General features: G+C 46.8%; 1 protein-coding gene across 1 annotated transcript in view; it reads right to left on the bottom strand.

Annotated features, from left to right (window-relative positions):
• The window catches only part of FZD7 (frizzled class receptor 7), a 6,142-nt gene extending 5,595 nt beyond the window's left edge, over window positions 1-547 (bottom strand). Inside the window, exon 1 of the mRNA XM_023763156.1 lies at window positions 491-547. Within this exon, the coding sequence (XP_023618924.1) occupies window positions 491-547 (57 nt within the window). The remainder of the gene's footprint in view (window positions 1-490) is intronic.
• Window positions 548-18,736: the final 18,189 nt, after the last annotated feature.

Below are 18,736 nucleotides of genomic sequence, written 5' to 3'. Positions count from 1 at the left end.
TTTTCGAAATCCATCACCACGATTCCGCAGCTGCTAGGTCCCGGTCCCCGCGTCCTGGGCAAGGGGTGTCCAGCCCTGAGCAGCCCTGAACAGTGAGTCCAGGCGCCCTGGCTTCCGGTGCCGCCGCCACCCGTCCCCCAGGTAGCGCAAGAGTAACGCCTTTCAGCTGGGCCGCTGGCCAGAAGAAGCGTCGGTCTCGCTGGGTCCCAGGCAGCCCCTCTCCCTCCCCTCCCCCCATTCACAAACCACTCCGGGGGCGAGCCCTCGAGTCCAGGGCTGCCCAATGGCAGCCTTTGTTTTCTGTGCGGCAGCGTTCGGATTGGGTGGAAGTCAGAAGGGGGCCGGAGAGGGAACCTGAGAGGCGGTGTCTGCAGCGCTCTGGGCGGATTCCTGCGGGGAGGGGCGGGGGGCTGGGAGAGAAAAGTTAAAAACTTTTACCCCTGAATTCGCTCGGTGTTGGGGGGGTACGCGCACCAGAAAGGGAGTTTGCTTGAGAGAGTTGTTCCTCTTCTGGGTGCACGAAAACACACATCCCTGAATGGCGCATCGGGATAGACTTTTTCGGGGAGAAACTGAGAATAACGCAGCGCCTGAGCAGAGAGAGTCGCGGTAGCCCTTCTAGGTCTGAAAATGCTGGGTTTCTCGGGACTTTTAGGCAGCCGGGTCCTACTAGTAGGGTTCAGTAAGGGGCGAAAGGGGGTGCACCTCGCAGATCGCTTTTCTCTCCCCAGACCCCAACACACCACGTGAGGCCACATCTCCTCTCCCCCCTACTCCGGGTTGTAAAAAAGGAGGAGGGGCCGCAGCGAGGAGAAAAGGGAGTCGAGAGGAGGGAGACGACTAAGGCGGGAGGAAGGGCAGACCCCTCCTCCGAGAGCGGCGGGAGCAGGGGACCCTGGCCCCAGACTACCCCGCCCGCGCGCACGGCCCGGAGTACAGGGTTGGGGGGTAGCTTTAGTGAGGTTTTAAGAAAACGAAGCGTTGGGGGTGAATGGTTATACAAGTACCCCGAGCCCGAGTGCCTAGGAACACTGTACGGGTTAAAGCGAGGTTTCAATGGCCCTGTTTTCCCATCTTAGTTGCAGGAGCAATACTTTGATCCTCTGTTTGGAATCTGGGAAGAAAAGTTTTAATGCGTGTTAGAAAACAGGGCATGTGCTAATTAAAGAGTTTTCAAAAACACAAAGAGAGGTAATTTTAGTTCTCGGGTAGCGTTTTCTGATTGGCAAGCGTCCTTTTGTTCCGTCACATCTTCGCCCCGCTCCAGGCACTGGACGCCAGCGCGCGCTCTCGGGTTCCTCCAGGCGAGGTCAGAAGTTGCCGCGCGCGGGCGGGGGTCCCGGCGCCTCTCCCCTCTCGCGGGGCAGCCGGGAACATCAGGCATCCCCACGCAGGAAAGTGACATGTTGAGAAAGGAAAGATCTGCCGCTCTCTGTCGCACACGCAGCCACAGAGCAATCCTATACTTTAACAAACGTTCCTCCTGGCCGAGCCCTTCCTCCTGGCGCTGGAGCCCCGAGGGTTTCTGATCGGGTTTCGTGTTTGCAGAAGTTGCTGCCTCTGCTGCCCCCGGTGAGCCTCTTCTCTAGCAGGGAAAAAAATGATCCCGAAATCTAGGACAATTAATTGGGTTCCTTCCCTTTCACGGGAGACTTCGGCTTCCTCCGTGTTTCTTTTATTTTCTTTATTTCCACAGTTCTTTGTCGTTCCCCACTCCTGTTAATGCGACTGGAGGGCTGAATCACTTGGGCCAACGTAAGGCACCAGACGCTCGCATTTTTCCATCGGACCCTCAACAGGAATCCTCATCGTTTTCTTCCAAAGCATCCGTCTCCCCCTCACATCCACGACGGTATTTTTAATTTACTTGGGCGTTTCTGCCTCAAGGCAATATGAAGGATTAATGACATTTGCTTCTAAAATGTCTCATTTCTTCCTTGTATTTTTTTAAGGGCTCCTCTTTTTTCTTCCTAAATTGATATTCTTATTACCTAACCTTGGGGAGCATTGATGCTGTGTTGAAAGATGTTGCTTAAAGATAGTGCTGCTGCTTTGCTTTGTCATTTAAAGTGTGTGGTGGTGGTGGTGGTGCTGGTGGGGGGTGGGGGGTGGGGCGGTTGAAAATCCTTTTTTCTCTTCACGAGCTTCAGGATATCCTCCTTTTCTAAATCAAATTTTCTTGCTTATTCATCAGGCCCCTGATCTAAGTCACCTTTGCTTATTGTGGGAGAAATTGCAAGCACCGTCATCAAATAACATGAAAACCGACAGGATAAAATACTGTGTCTCAAATGCAACTAAAACCAGTTTAGTTGATGAGCTTCTATTCAGATTATAGACCCAGACAGCTCCCTGGTGTTAGGTAATAGGGATAATTATTTAAAAAGAAAAGTACAAAAGATGAATCCAATATTTTAAAACCAATCTACACATAAGATGCAGAAAACCCATCCCAGGTGGAAAAGATCACAGAGGAGTGTCTTCTTGCTGTGTCCCAGGCAGACAAGTATAAAAAACAGAGAAGCAAAACCCAATTCAGTGGAGAGTGTTTTGTTTTTAAGATGATTCAAAAAAAACCCACACCTCACTCCAAAATTATTCTGGAAAAATAAGAATTTGCTCTTTGTGAGAGGGTGGGGTAGCCTTCCATGCCTCTCCTGATATAGAATGTTAGGATTTCCAGGAGATAAGTTAGATCAGGAAAGTGAATTCGCAATTTAAGGGGCTAACGAGTCTGTTTTAGCCTCTTTGAGAAATGTAGTAACATTGGTTCACATTCTGCCCAGGATCAATTTATGTTCTTTTCCAAGCAACACCTTCCACACCCAATTCCCGAAGCCACTAGCTGGTATCTTCCTTGGTGAGCTGAGGGTGGAACGTTTTGTAACTGTCTGCTGCAGAACTTCCAATTGTCCCTGCCCTTTAAAACAACAAAGGCTTTTATTTCTTCACGTCACAGCCATATGGCCCCACAGAAAAGTGATGCTACTCTTTGGCCCCAGGTATTTAAGTGCTACTTATTTTGGCCAAGTCCCGGGTTCATCTAGTTGAATTACATTCTGATGTCAGGCCAGATTTGAAAATGGCCACCTTCGTGGTGCCACAATCCTGTGGTTGTAGCGAAACTCCAGCTGCAAGAATTACTCATGCAAGACCAGAGAGGGCAGCTTGTAGCATCGTGTCTACTTCCCTTTCTGGCCTCTCTTTTACCAGATAATTTGTGACTTCATAACATAGAGGACTTTTGAGTTGCCAGTTGCCAGGTTGCCATTGACTTACTTCCTTTCCGTGTAGTTTGGGGTGTTGGATCAATCTCAAAATGGGAACGGTCTTACCCTGAAAGCAGGCTTTTAAGTGTTATGAACATTAAAGATTGAATAAGAGGAGGCCATGCTAAAGTCCTGTTAGGAGTGCGAGGCCCCACCCAGTGGAGGTGATTTATATCATGAAAATGTTTGACTATTGCCTTTGTGGCTTGAGGGTTGCATTAGTTATCTGTTGTCATATGACAAATTACCTCAAAATGTAACAAAACAAACGCTATTGCACAGTTTCTGTGGGTCAGAAATCTGGGTGTACTTAGTGGGTCTTCTGGCTTGGGGTCTCCCATGAGACTACAATCAGAGAGTTGGTTGGGACTATAGTTACCTCAAGGTTTGATTCAGGAGGATCTGCTTCCAAACTCACTCATGTGGCTACTGGCAGGCCTCAGGGTATCCATTTCCAACTCATCACATGGCTGTTGGCAGGCCTCAGGTTCTTGCTAGCTGTCAGCCAAAGACATCAGTTCCTTGCGATGTGGGCATCTCATAAGGCCACTTAAAACATGGTACCTTGTGCCCTGGCCAGTGTGGCTCACTTGGTCGAGCATTGTCCCCAGCACTGAAAGGTCGCCAGTTCAATTCCTGGTTGGTGGTTGGGGCACATGCACAGGCTTTGGGCTCGATCTCCGGGTCGGGGTGTGTTTGGTAGGCAGCCAATCTCTCTCTCTCTCTCCGTCACTCTAAAATAAAAACATATTTAAAAAACATGGCTATTCTGGATTAGTTTCCTCAAGAAAATAAATTACATAAATATGAAAAAAAAATAAACATGGCACCTTGTTCCCCCAGAGCAAGTGCTGAGAGAGAGAGAGAGAGAGAGAGAGAGAGAGGAGAGAATGAATGAGGGGCAGAGAGCTCTCTCAAAAAAAAAAAAAGGCAATGGAAGGCGTAGTCATTCTATAACCTAATTTTGGAAGTGACATCCTGTCACTTTTGCCATATTCTATTCATTAGAAGCAAGTCACTAGGTTTATCCACACTCAAGGGACAGCAGGGGCTACACGTGGGCATGGAAATCCATTGAAGGGTGAGGATCACTGGAAGCCAATTTAGAGACTGTTTATTGTAAGTATTATTCATTCACTCCCAAAGTACTATGGAAGTGTGGCCAGAGAGAGAAACAACTCTTGGGTCTCTGCCCTCTGGGAGTCCGGAGAAAGGTTCACAAATAAAACCATATGTCGATTGGTTCTGACACCACTTGCCTCTGTTAGAATCAGAACAGAGCTCTAACTCTGGCCAACTGTTTTTTTCCAACACATGCCATTGGACTAGAGGGAGAAAGAACGCAGAGGAAGTTGATTAATTGAAGACCACACACAACCCCGGGGAAAACCTCCAAGTGCAGAGGGTGGGACGATTTGGGTTGTGAAATCTATACTCAAAGGACAGAACATTAGATAGAATATAGCATGTAGAAAGAGAGTTTGGGTATTTGGGTTGTGAGGTAAAAGTACCTTTGGTGATTGCTACCCATGCCTAGTCTGTAGGGTATTGTATTGATGGATAGGAAGGGTGTCAGAGGCAGTACAGACCAGTTTAGTTCTGCTTTTCAGCATCGATTTTCTGCCCTGCCTCAGGCAAGTCACTAAACCTCCCAGGGTGCTGTGAGAATGAATGAAATAATATTTATAAGATTTTTTGTGGTCTATGGGCAAAAACATCAAGAGGGCAGAATCCTGGTTTATTTTATCTTTATGGATGCAAATCATAGCGATAAAATAAAAGACCAAGTTAGGTGCATATTTTGTGGTTTTGGTTTTTTGCTGAAGTTGTAACTTTTTACAGTGGTATGTTGGTAAATGTTTAATGACCAATTTTATAGGAAGAAAGCCCTGATCTATATACACTTGCCAATTTCCATGGTGTAAATACTGCTACTAGCACTGATTACCAAACAACTGAACTTGGAGTTTGGAAAAGATGGACATCAGCAGCTCTGACAAGCCTCAAAGAGCTGGCTGTAGCACACACCACTGGGTGAAAATGCACATCTCTTCTGACTGTCCCCTGGTGGATGGGCCCACAGCTGTGGAAGGCTGACCTCCAAGGATTAGTGCCAGCCCGGGAGAGGCATCCATTCAGGGTTGACTAACAAGGCTCAGCCTTGCAGCCACCTTCCTCTTGCTCATGTTTTAGATAGAATTGAAAAAGATACCTCCTAGGATTGCAATTGATACCAAGTGATTGCAAAAGTGTTGCAGGGTAGGACTTATCGGTAAAGACCCAGGAGACCTCTTTCTCATGAGTCGTTAGGAGAAATAAATGCTCTAAAGCATATAAGGTCCTTAACATGGTGTGAGGCTGCCAGTTGTTCCCCAATATCTGTTCTTCCCTTCTCCCATAGTAATAGAGTTTCAAGTCTTTAGCGAGACATACGACCACTGGAAATAAAGACTCCATATAAAAACCTCCCTGTGTCCATCTACTAAGTCTGGCCAGTGGAATGTCGGCTGCAGTGTTCTGAGCAACACAAAGGGAGTAGGCGTACCGTCCTTCCCTCCTCCTGATGGCTGGAACTCCAGAGGCTGTTGTAGACATGAGGTAATTTGGGGAAAGGAGAGAAAGATAGATGGATCCCGAACACTGTAGCGCACCCGACCAGCCTGGGATTTCTCAAACAGGAGATCAAAATAAACATTCTTTTAAAATAAGCCAACATTATTTTAGTTTTTTTGTGTGCCTCTCAGCCACACCTAATCCTAACTTATCTCATAGTGCCTGGTGCATAGTAGACATTCATCAAATGTCAGTTTTCTTCACCATCTTCCTTTGAAGGCTCCACAGCTCTTGCGATATTACTTGTATGCTCTCTTGTATTTTAGTGCTTACCTTACCCCCAACCTATTCATCTGACTAAAGGCATTTGAGAGGAGAATCTGTACCTTGCTGTTCTGCTTTGCCTTTCACAAGGTGGACGTTTGATTTGTTCAACCAAATGGTGCAATTCACCAGTCAGATGAAGTCCAGTGGAAATAAGAAACCACGAATTGCAGAAATGCAGGATGGTGCAAGACAGCATGGAACACAAGGCCTGGGAATCACAGCTAAATGTGCCAGCCATGCCCCGGTAACTGCTCTTTTAAGTGGCATGTAAATTTGGGATGCATGAAGTAAATTAAGTGGCATGAAGGAACCAGCAGGAAGAGTAGCCCAAATAAGCAAAACAGGTGATTCTCAACGGGAGTGTGGGTGTGGGTGGTGGTAGAAGGATTTCATTTTTTTTGAAAAATTGACTTTAAAAAAACTACTTCCTAGCCCCCACTCGTGGAGAATCTGCCCACAATCTCCCCATGTGCATTAATGTGCAGCCAGGATCCAAAATGGGAAGACAAGGTGAAAATATTTGGTTGTTTCACTTGGAAAAATATATGAAGTCATGTAACCGTCTTCCCGAGTATATGCAAGTTTATTTTGAGATGGATGTGGCGCATTTCTCTCTCCCCAGGATCAGAGGGAAGGCTCCCATTTCAGCCAGGGGAATGAGGAGAATCCTGGGGGACTCCTCCCGTCACTAACCCCTGGGCCCCGGGCAAGTCAGTTAACCTCCCTGAGCCTGTTTCTTCGTGTGAGAAGCCAGGAAGCTGGGCTTTGCGATCTGGCCCGGCTCTGGGAGCCTATGGCTGTATTTGGGGGTTCCTCATCTGGGCCAGGACCATCTACAGTCGGGGCTTTTTCCTGTGTGATGTGGAAGTTACCCACAAAGCCAAGTAAGGCTCTTTCCAGTTCCTGACAGCCAGTCAGTTGAGGCTCACCACCTGTGCCCCACGTGTGCCCAGAAGGCTGGGCACGCAGAACCCCGAGTGTGCCCTTAAGGGCCACTTGCCCACCACGTTCCTTCCCTTTCACATTTCCACTTGGTCCCCTTTCCCTCTCCCTGCCTCCTCCTTATGATTGTAAAATAGCACTTTAAGCCCTAGAGCCAGGCTCTTCAATTAAGGTGCAGACAAAGTGGTTTGACTCCACTTGATTAAAAACCCTGAATGGGAGAGAACACAAACCTCAAAACATTTGCTTTTCAAACCCAGAGGTGGGGGGGGGGGGGGGGGGAGAAACTGTTCTGTGCTCTGAATCTGCCAGATGTCAGTTTAAAGGGGCCTGCAGAATTCCTGAGCCTTTGTTTACCGAACCCTCCCGCCCTGTGGCCAGAACCTCACTGGAACTGGGGCCTGTGGCTACCTGGCTGGAAAGGCCACCGAAAGGCCATCACTGGGTGGGAAGGGTGCTGGGGGGAGCAGTACTTGAATTTAATTTTTTCCCCTTAATTATCTAGGGCTGCCCTAGGAGAAATCTGTCCTCTTTGCGTTGGGGAATTAACCCTTAATCTCCGCAAATGAGGGCAATCAACCCATTTACTAAATAAACACAGATCATTGCAGACTGGCTGCCCCTCTTTTGTGATTTAATTTGGGAACCACCTCACCTGAGGGAGGAGCTGAGGCGTGGCTGGGCCGGCTACCTGGTCCCTAGAGGGAGGTGGTGGAGTGAAGAGGCGATTAGGAGAGGGTGGAGGGAGCTGGGTTGAGACTAGAGAGGGCTTAGAGATTTCCTTTTCATTACTAAACCGGAGTCCCCCCTGCCTGGCTCGGGTCTAGCCTTCTGAATGTATTTGGGGCCTTCCGCTGTTTGGTGTTAATTTTGGCTTTGGAAGTGTGAGCCGGTTAAAGCAACTTTTATGAGAATGCTGGCTATCAGAAGTCTCTGGGATGGGGACAGAGAAGCCCTTTATTTCATAGCGAACTCATTAATATGTTGAGGAATCTCTCCTGCTTTCCCCCCTCCTCAGTCACCAGTCACTTTGTTTTTAAGCAGTCACAGAAGTTTGTTCAAGTCCTGGGCAGTTACACGGCAGTGGCATAGAGGGTGCTCAGTAAATGACTGACTGAATGAATAAGGTGCGTCTTAAGTTGAAAAGGATGAAATAAAACCATGTGGGATTTATTTATTTAAAAAATGTATTTACAGATTACCCTGTGCCAGGCACTGCACGAGGTGCTGGGGATATAATGTGTCCCTGCCATCAAGGAACTTGCACTCAATAAACAAATGAATTTGCTTTTCTGTGGTGATCTTGAGTTTGTCTCCAAATTATCGTGGGAGTTTGGCTCTGTGCTGGGAGCCAGCCCACCCTGTGATTTAAAGAAGAGGGGCTGCATTGGAGACTGATTTGGGGATTTATTTTTTTAGACATCAGAGGTCAGTAATTCTTTACCTTCATTTTACAGGAGAAAGCCAAGGTCCAGGATGGTGGATTGAATGATCCAAGGGTTCACAGAAAGAACCGGAACTGGAATCCACATTTTTGCGTTCCTGGTCCTGTGCTTTGTCTAAGAGCTTTGCACATAAATGGCCCTCCTTTCCCTCTCTTCCTTTCTTTCTTCCTTTCTTTCTTTCTTTCTTTCTTTCTTTCTTTCTTTCTTTCTTTCTTTCTTTCTTCCTTTCTCTCTTTCTTTCTTTCTCTCTCTCTCTCTCTCTCTCTCTCTCTCTCTCTCTCTCTCTCTTTCCCTTCCTTCCTTCCTTCCTTCCTTCCTTCCTTCCTTCCTTCCTTCCTTCCTTCCTTCCTTCCTTCCATCTATTATCTATCTATCTATCATCTATCTATCTATCTATCTATCTATCTATCTATCTATCTATGAGCCCACAGTGAGAGATCAGTGTGACTGGCTAAGCAGGGGCTCCAGGTTGGCTTGTGTTTGGGGGATCCCTGGAATGCGGTGAGCGTGGCTGTTCTTCTTCTAGGCCACAGCCTGAACTGACCCCCACAGCTGTGCTTTGTCTGGAAGGACAGGGAAGCGGGCTGGGGGGCCAGCTGGACCCCAGAGGCAGGGGGAGGGACTTGGGCTGCTCCTGCTGGCCATTTGAGCTGGGACAGGGCTGCTGGCCTATTCCTGTGGCCTCCAGCAGACTTGTGAAGAGCTGCTAACAAAATGAAGGAGTTTTGAAAACAGCCAGAAAGGGGGGCGGGGGGGGGGGTGTTGGAGGAAACATTTAAAGAAGAGATAAACAAAAGAGGCGACAGACTTCTCACTCTACCAAAAGGGGCTTTGGTTTACCTGTGAAACTTCACTCCTCCTCTTCCCCTAGCCTGACATTTATAAAGCTGGCTCAGGGCTCCCAGAGAGGACCCATTATTTCAAGGCCTTAGTTCTGACGCCCGGATTAGTCTTGCTGTGACTTAGCACTCAGGGTTGCTGATATCCTGACCTAAATTATAGTTGAACAGTTAAGAGAAAGCCAAGGATGGACTACCATGTCTGGGGTTAGTCATGTCATTACTATTTGTATTAGCAGCTAACATTTATTGAGTGCTTACTATAGCCAGGCATTGTGCTAAGACCTTAACCCACACTCTTTGAATCTTTAGCTTCAAAACAACCATTTGAAGTGGCTACTGTCTGTTTAACCCATTTTATAGATGGAAAAACAAAGGTAGTATAGAGAGATCCAAAATCACACAGATAGTGAGTAAAGAACAGAACTTTGAAACTAGTTCTCCTTTTGAAGAAAAAAACAAAAACAAACAACTTGTGGCCCTGGCCGAGTGGCTCAGTTGGTTGGAGCATGTCCCGTACACCAAAAGGTTGTAGGTTGCATTCCCGGTCAGGGCACATACCTAGGTTGTGGATTCAATCCCTGTTCAGGGTGCATACTAGAGGCAACCGATTGATGTTTCTCTCTCACATTGATGTTTCTCTCTCTCTCTCTCTAAAATAAATAAAACATATCCTCGGTTGAGAGTTAAGAAAAAAGAAGAAAACTTGTGGTAAGGAAAGAAGAAAAGGGAAGAAGTTGAGCCTGCTCCTTTGAGTATGAGGCACCTAAGTATGTCTGGCCTGGAGAAAGCCCCCAGAGAGCAGACAGGTGAGCCCATGTTTCCTGTGGAAGCCTCTATGTGGACACCTTCTATCCACCTTCTCTGTAGCCAGCTATCCAAGAGGACATCACAGACCAGGACATTCATGGGATGCTGGGTTACTGTGAATAGGATGCTAGGCCTCTCCTAGTAGCCAGCTCACATTTCTCACTCTGCTAGGAAGAATGAACTCTTTTGCATTGGTTTGTAGTATAAATGAAACGGGCAGGGCAAGAATGGTGGGATAGTTCAAGGCTTTCCATGAACTATTTTGAAAGCTCTTATTTTTGGTACAGCAGGAACCCCCCTCTCTGTGGAGATGCAGTTTGAGAGTAATAGTTGAGAATATCGGTTCTGTGGATTTGAATCCTTGCTCAGTGACTTGTTAGTTATGTGGCTCTGGATAAGCTCTTTACCTTCTCTGGGCCTCAGTTTCCCCATCTGTAAAATGGTGATCCTACTAGTACCTGCCTCATAGGATGTGAAGATCAAATGAGAAAATGCAGTGACCTTAGTACCTGGCATGTTGTAAGTGCTCAATAAAGGATAATTATTATTGTTCTTTAATGGTTTAAAGAGACAAGTTAGTCTAGACAGATGGGGGCTAAAGTTTCTGGTTTCCCAGACGGCTGCCAACGTCCCCTATGCTCAGTTAAGAATCAAAATACTCACAGAAATGGCAAGGCCAGGGGAACGTCATGTTTCCCTCTAAACCAGCGGTTCTCAACCTGTGGGTCGCGACCCCTTTGGTGGTCGAACAACCCTTTCACAGGGGTCGCCTAAGACCATCCTGCATATCAGATATTTACATTACGATTCATAACAGTAGCAACATTACAGTTATGAAGTAGCAACGAAAATAATTTTGTGGTTGGGTCCCAACATGAGGAACTGTATTTAAAGGGCCAGAAGGTTGAGAACCACTGAAAACGTTTCCAATGAATTAACAAGCTGAAGAGATGGATATCTGAAAGTCGCTACAGACCACAGGAGCTCCTGAAGAGAGAGCTTTCTTTTCCAAATCTGGATGCCCTGCAACCCATAGAAAAGATATTTTGGGCATCCCATGTTTATTTCTCCCTACATCCTTTTTAGGCATTGGGCTTTCAGAACAGGAATGGTGCTAAGTACAAATGAAATAAAAAGTGTTATTTCAATATGCACACAGAGTTTATCAACATGGAGAAGCTGGGGGGTCGAACGACCCTTTCACAGGGTTCGCCTAAGACCATCGGAAAACACATGTATAATTACATATTGTTTTTGTGATTAATCACTATGCTTTAATTATGTTCAATTTGTAACAATGAAATTGGGGGTCACCACAACATGAGGAACTGTATTAAAGGGTCGCGGCACTAGGAAGGTTGAGAACCACTGATCTAGGCCATATTGGTATTTCCCAAGAGGCTTTGCAGTAGGTGAGTGCTTAATAAATGTTTGTTGAATAAGTGAGTTGTTGTTTTCACACCTTTCTTAACCCTGTGCAGTTCAATTAGTTGGTTTAAAAGAATTTTCCTCATCACAATTTCTGAAAGCCTAAGCACTAACGTTTGTGTTTATGTATGTATGTAAAATAACAATTAATTACAAAATGCTGTTTTCTGTTGTAGCTAGTGAGAAACGGTGGCCTCTCTTTTATGACTTCTATAAACCAGTAAGAGCTTAGCACATCCAAAGGCTTACAACACGATCTCACTGTTAAAAACTACAGATTATTTTGACAAACATTACAAACAAGCAAACAAAAAACCCAACCCTCACAATTGTCAAGAAAATCTAATGTGTTTTCATCTGGATTTCTAAGAGAGGGTAAATAACATGCCTAAGATCATAGAGCTAGTAGGTGTTAGGGCTGGGATTTGAGCGTAGGGAGTCGGACTCAAGAACTGGAGGCCTTGCCTGATCACACTGACAAACCTCAGGTGTGTGTCACGGGCCATTGGGCAGCTCTGGCTGGAGAGAGAGCTCACCTCCACCTGCAGTCCTGGGAGAGAGGGGTCTCTTTAAGGGGTTCCCATTCCATTTTTCAGATTTAATTGTTAGAAAGTCCTTCATGCTATTGAACTGAAAACCTCCGCTCCAAGGCTTCCATTGATCTTCGTAGTCCAAATGTAATCTCTCTTCCATACAAAGGCCCTCAGATAAGTATGTGCCACCCTCCCCCACGCCTCTTCCTCCTGCAGACTGTCTGTGGGAATCCTGGAAAGAGGCCCTCTCAAGACACCTGGCCCCCAAAGCAACCAAGGCGGAGGGGAGGTTGGCTGAGGCTTATGCAGGAGGCTGAATGTTAAATCAGGTTCTGTAAATAGCTCTGAGGCGGTATTTAGACTGGTGGGCCAGGAATTCCCTAGGAAGCAGCTAAGCATGGCTCACTATCCCCGAATTACACCCTTCTCTGTAACACAGACATTGCCATAAGCTGTAACTGGTCCTGCAAGTGGTGAGTGCAGTGGGATAGCAACAACTTGAGTCTTCTGATTTGTAGCTGAGTCTTTATTCCAACCTAGCTGAGGTTCAGTGGGAAAAGGAACCAGGAGCACAAACTGAGTGAGGATGAGACCAAAAAGACATCATAATGGGGAGGGGCCTCAGTGGGGATGCAAAGTAGGTTCTGCAGCGGGAATGGTTAGTTATGCCTGATGGGTGTGAAAGGGCAGCAAACCCTCGCTAAGTGCCGGGAGACACATGAATACATTGGCAAGAGGGCCAGAGATGCTGATTAAAAAATGTCCTCTCGGGGGTGGGGGACAACGGGGGGATAAGGACACATTTGTAATACCTTAATCAATTAAAAAAATAGATATATATATCCTCTCGCCCTGGCTGGTTTGGCCCAGTGGATAGAGCGTCGGCTTGCGGACTGAAAGGTCCCAGATTTGATTCTGGTCAAGCGCACATGCCCGGGTTGCGGGCTCGATCCCCAGTGGGGGGGCGTACAGGAGGCAGCCAATCAATTATTCTCTCTCATCATTGATGTTTCTATCTGTCTCTCCCTCTCCCTTTGTCTCTGAAATCAATAAAACAGTATATATATTTTAAAATGTCCTCTCCACTCATTATATTGTAGAAATAAAAATGCATGTGTTTGTTTCCGGGTGGGTAGAGCAGTGAAGCAACTGGGAAAGCCCAGACAAGAGGGAAGAATGAGAAGCACATTCAGCACTCATTTTTAGGGGCTCTCCCACCCCACCTTTGGCTAGACTCTGACACCTGATGAATGGATGGCTTATCCTTGGGCAACCATGTGGCTGACCATCTCAAAATGGTCAGCAAAGATGAGATAGCCACAGAGCTTGGTGGGATCCAAATCCTGATCAGACCAGAGGTCCTTTGTAGAGGCAGCAGAAATGCATTTGTCCACTCACCCATCCAAACCAGGGTGCCAGGCCCCAGGCGTGGCCCTACCCACGCATGTCAAACTCGCTTTGACATGCTTGCCTTACACATACAGACCAGCACAGTCCCAGCATCATGCCCTGCACCCTCACTGGGCACCCACCGGTGCCAGGCTCTGTGCCAGCCTGAACTGGTATGCAGGCTCTGACTGCCCTACCCTATTTTTAGGGTTTTAGGGAGGCGGTGTTGGAATAGTGATGGCTCTGGGCTCAGGAAGGCTGGACGTTGGCCTGCCCACCCTGGCTGTCTTCTTAGAGATGTGAGGTCTGCAGGCACGGAGGGCTCCTCAGAGGAGGAGTACTCACAGGCCCCTAGGTCCCCACCCCCGCCAGCTTTTCCATCTGTCTTACTCTTGGAGACAAATTCCCCTTTGTCTGCATTTGGATATTGTTCTCCCTAATGAAGCGGTGAAAGTCTAGCAGCCAGGCCTCGGCAGCCAAGCCTTTGAGCAGACGGGCACTCCCGGCCTCGGTCTCTCAGCATCTCCCGCAATTCACAGAACAGGACACCAGGCCCATCGAGATAAGCATCCTCCGGCCACAATGGCTTCCCTTTCTTCCCCCAGCCCTTCCTCCTGGCTCTGGCAAGGCGCTCACTCCAGCGGGGAGACTTCCCAAGTGGGGGCTGAGGTGTGCCCTTCACAGGCAGCTCCCTCCCCGCAAGGCTGTGCGAGGCTCCGGGGACAGAGATGCCTTTCCCTTTAATAAGCTTCTCACACTACATTAAAGATAAAAGCAGAAGGGAAATATTTATATTCTGACAAAGCAGCTCTTCCCTTCAGGCTCCTGTTTTATTTATGAACGTGCTCTGTCCCTCTCTCTCTGTCTTCCTCTCTCTTTCAGGGGCCCAGGCCTTTCTTCGCCTTCTCCCCTTTAGTCATTAATGTTGCGGGTGAGTGACAGCGACAGGGGGACTTGAGGATCCTTGTCAGGAGAGGAGAATTATATGTGGGCGCCATTCCCAGGTGACACCAGCAGCTGCTCCTCTGCCCCCGCGGGAGCCGCTCCCCATTACCACCCTTATTGCCTAGCACTTGGGCGGCGGAAGGCGTCACGCCGTCACCGTCACCCGTTACCTTATGTCGTTTCCAATGCAGCCGGGTCCGTCCAGCAAATTGTTCAGGACGCAGTGACGGCAGGCGTGACTGCATACGCCCGGGCCGCCTTCCACCTTTGTTTACTACACATTTTCTTCTCTCACAGAGGTGATCCCTTAAGAATGCTGATTTCCTCCAGCTAATCTGCCCAAAGCCAATAAAACACAGGTATGCTGTTTTGACTTTCCATCCACCCCTTTGCGATGATTATCATTACAGTTTCAGACCACTTATTGTTCCAAAGCCCGTGCTAGTTTGTCAGGAGCTGGTCCTCTGAACACGCCCCTCTGCTCCAAGGAGTCTCCTAGATTAGTGGTTGGGAGAGGGGGGTGGGAGAGGGGGGTTGTGGGGGCAGGAGGTGTTTCAGGTTCTGCTCAGTGGGCCTATGTAATACCGGGGAGTATTCACTCTGGTTTGCAAGTTGAGTCTCTTTTATAGTTTGGTGCTGCCTTTTTTTTTTTTTAAATATATTTTTATTGATTTCAGAGAGAAAGGGAGAGGGAGAGAGAGATAGAAGCATCAATGATGAGAGAGAATCATTGATTGGCTGCCTCCTGCATGCTCCCTACTGGGGATCGAGCCTGCAACCTGGGCATGTGCCCTTGACTGGAATCGAACCTGGGACCCTTCAGTCCGCAAGCCGATGCTGTATCCACTGAGCCAAACCAGCTAGGGTGGTGCTGCCTTTTTTTTTAATGAACATAATCATCAATTAAAAATTCAAAGTACAAGGAGAGCAACAAGTGACCTACCTGCCCACTTGCAGAGAAGCAATAGAGGTGATGGTTAAGAGCACGGGGTCTGCAGCCCTGGGTTTGACCCTCAGCTCTCCCAGTTCCTGTCTGTCACCATAGGAATATCCTCATACCTTTTTCTCACCTGTAAAATGGGGGTGACCATAGTATCTACCCCTTAGGAATCTTATGAGGATTAAATATGTAGATGCATGGAAAGCACTTAATATAGTGCTTGACACATGGTGTAGTTCATAACAAGAATTACCAATACTAGTCTGTCTATCTATCTATCTATCTATCTATCTATCTATCTATCTATCTATCTGAAGGAGAGAAAGGGAAAGAGATTAAGAACAAAAATAATTTTATAGTAACAGCATCATATTATACGTGATTTTAAAAATAATGTAAAACATGTTTAGTTCTACTTGAACTTAACAGAAGAAAGACACTCAGGTGAAACTGATGAACTTCAAATATTAAAACCTAAATGCCAAGATATATTAGTTCCTAAACAATCATGCCAAGGTTGAAGGGGGGGGGGGAAATCATAGATGACAAAAATCCATGCAAAGTTGAGTGGTTTGTTTTGATTGCCTAACTGCCAGCTGATTAGATGTCTTAGTGCTGTCACGCTCCTTCCTGTCTCCCAACTTTTGATGCTTCTACACTAGTGATTACTGTGCTTTCGGTACCTTTGCCCTCCAAGCCTTCAGAGGAGGCATTTCCACCAACAAGTGATTCATCAATGTTACTCTCTGTCTTACTGACCATCTTCCCCTCTACCTCCAGGCACAGCTGGTCTGCCGTCTTCCGAATCTTGTAGATGTTGGAGAACATCTCATCATGGTTGATGAGGTCCCGGTAGATGATCATGACAGCGGCTAGAAGGAGACGGCAGTGCTGCCTTAGCACGAGCATGGACTCAGTTAGGTTGTATTTCATTGCAAATAGCAGAAACTGGGCTTAAACTAGGGGTCAACAGACTACAGCCTGTAGGTCAAATTCAGCCTGCTGCATGTTTTTGTACAGTCCATGAACTAAGAATGGTTTTTACATTTTAAAAGTTTGAAAAAAAAAAAAAGAATATTTTGAGAAACTTGAAAATGATATATAATTCAAATGTCAGTGTCTATAAATAAAGTTTTATTGGAACATAGCCACATTCATTCATTTTCGAATTGTGTATGGCAGGCATAGGCAAACTTTTTCTGTCAAGGCCAGACAGTAAATAATTTAGGCTTTGGGAACTAATTTATGTTTTCTGCTGTAACTACTCAACTCTGCTGCTGAGCACGAAAGCAGCCACAGGCAATAACCATGGAAGAGGAGACCCGTGGACAAGAAACAGAGTGAAAAAGTGCAAAGGCTCCTAAACAGGGAGCCCGGTGTCCTGGGTTCTAAACTGGACTCTCACCAACCAATGTTATGATTCTGATCAAGTCACTTCACTTCTCTGGGTCAGATTGTCTGCAAAGCAAAAGAGTTGGACTAGATTTTGAAGACTTCTTTTAGTTGGGAAGTCCTTTTTCTCTATTTTGTTACCCCAGTTAAATTACCTGGACTTTTTCTAAGGGGTGTGGCTGGAGTTAGAACACTTCCCTTGCAAGCAACAGAAACCAACGCTAGTTAATTTAAGCGCATAAGATATTTACTGTAGGAATATGAAGGCAGGTCAAGGAACTAAAGGGAAAGCAGAATATACAGGCTCAGAGAGGACAGGAGCCAGGGCAGGCCCTGGGATTGAGGCATCAGGAACTAAGAAATAATCTCCTCAGGATACCACAGTCTCAGTAGAACATGGATCGTTCTCAAGAACATTCAGTATTGCAATTCTGGTGTTCTCTTTCTAGCCTACCTTAGGTTTGTGGAACCATCATGACTGTATCTAATAGGGAGGGATTGTTCCCAAAGCCAAAGGAGGGGCTATTACTAGAAACAGGTGGAATGGATACCAGGTAGATGACCATGATAGTGTGAAGGACCATAGTTGTCTCAGCACTAAACATTGTAGCATGAGGAGCCAATGAATGATCCAGAGAATTCAAAATGCTTCTTGAGTCAGTTGCTCATTCGGTTTCTCAGCAAGTACTTACTGAATTTGTGAATGGCATTTTGGAGAACACCAAAGAAATCTATATTATAAAAAGCCAGTGGCCGTAACGCCGTAACAACCAAACGACCAGTCACCAGGAGGTGCACTGATGGGTCTTGCTGCACGGCAGGTCTCGGTCTCTCGGCGTGGTGGGAGTCAGTCTGGGTTCCCGCCAGAGTGGTGGGTCTTGGTCTCACGCGATTTCGTGCGCTGGGCCTCTAGTATAATAATGATCTGTAAGACTGGTGGGAAAGGTGTTTGGATTTTACTCAAGATGACCTGGGAACAGAATTATATTCCCTTTTAATTTGAGTCATTAAGATATATCTGGGCATATGTAACTGCAGCTCATTACAGGAGATGTTAAGTAATTCCCTAATTATATGTATTACACTGTAGGCAGAGGATCCTGAGACAAGCGGCTTATCTCACATGTCAAGGGGCAGAGCTAAAAGCAGGACTTGACTTCCCGACTTGAATAACTGTTCTGGACCTGCTGCCTAGCAACCATGGCCCCCATTCAGGAGCAGCTACCATGAGAGGAGCCCTGGCTCCCCCCCTACACCACGAACTTCTCAAGGGCAAGAGCTGGGTATTGTTCCTCTGTGTTTCCCCAGGGCTTCACGTGGCACTGGACACGCAGAAGGCAGCTAGAGATCCAGTAAGGAGTCTGCTCTCCAGCTTCTGTGCTCGAAGCTGAGCCTGTTTATCTCCGCTTTAGATGCTAGCTTGAGCTGAAGAGGATGGAAAACACCCTTGGCTACTCTCAGGAAAGCCTGGTCCGAGGGCACAGGAAGAAGGACTTACTTCAGAGCAGAGGAACTTCAGAGACTTCTCTTCTAACAGGAGGCCGAGCTGTAAGCTTGGTGGTATTTGCATTAGATGGCTTATCCGTCTCCGTGTGCATGTGCATGATTACTTCCGGCAAATAATGAAAAAATATGACCTCACAAAGAAAACCAGAGAGTGTAATCACCGCCATTCATCGCTCTCCTTTTTATGGGAAAAAGCTGGCCTGCGCCTCAAACTTTGCTCAGAAGGAAATGTTTATAGAAATTTGTTCTCTATCAAGTACTTGTGCATGTGTGTGTTCTTTGTTTGGGGAAACTTACCAACTCGCTTGACTTACCTTTGAAGGCTCCCCGCCAGGCCTTTACCCAGCTGTCTGTAATTCCACGGTGGCCCTGGGCTCACGCAAGGTCACCGCTCCCCGACCAGAGCACAACAGTGTGA

This window comes from Myotis lucifugus, unplaced genomic scaffold (genome assembly GCF_000147115.1).
Source record: "Myotis lucifugus unplaced genomic scaffold, Myoluc2.0 scaffold_3, whole genome shotgun sequence".
In the NCBI taxonomy this organism is placed as follows: Eukaryota; Metazoa; Chordata; class Mammalia; order Chiroptera; family Vespertilionidae; genus Myotis; species Myotis lucifugus.
The sequence above is the reverse complement of the archived record's forward strand: the minus strand, read 5'-3'. Positions and strand labels throughout refer to the sequence as shown.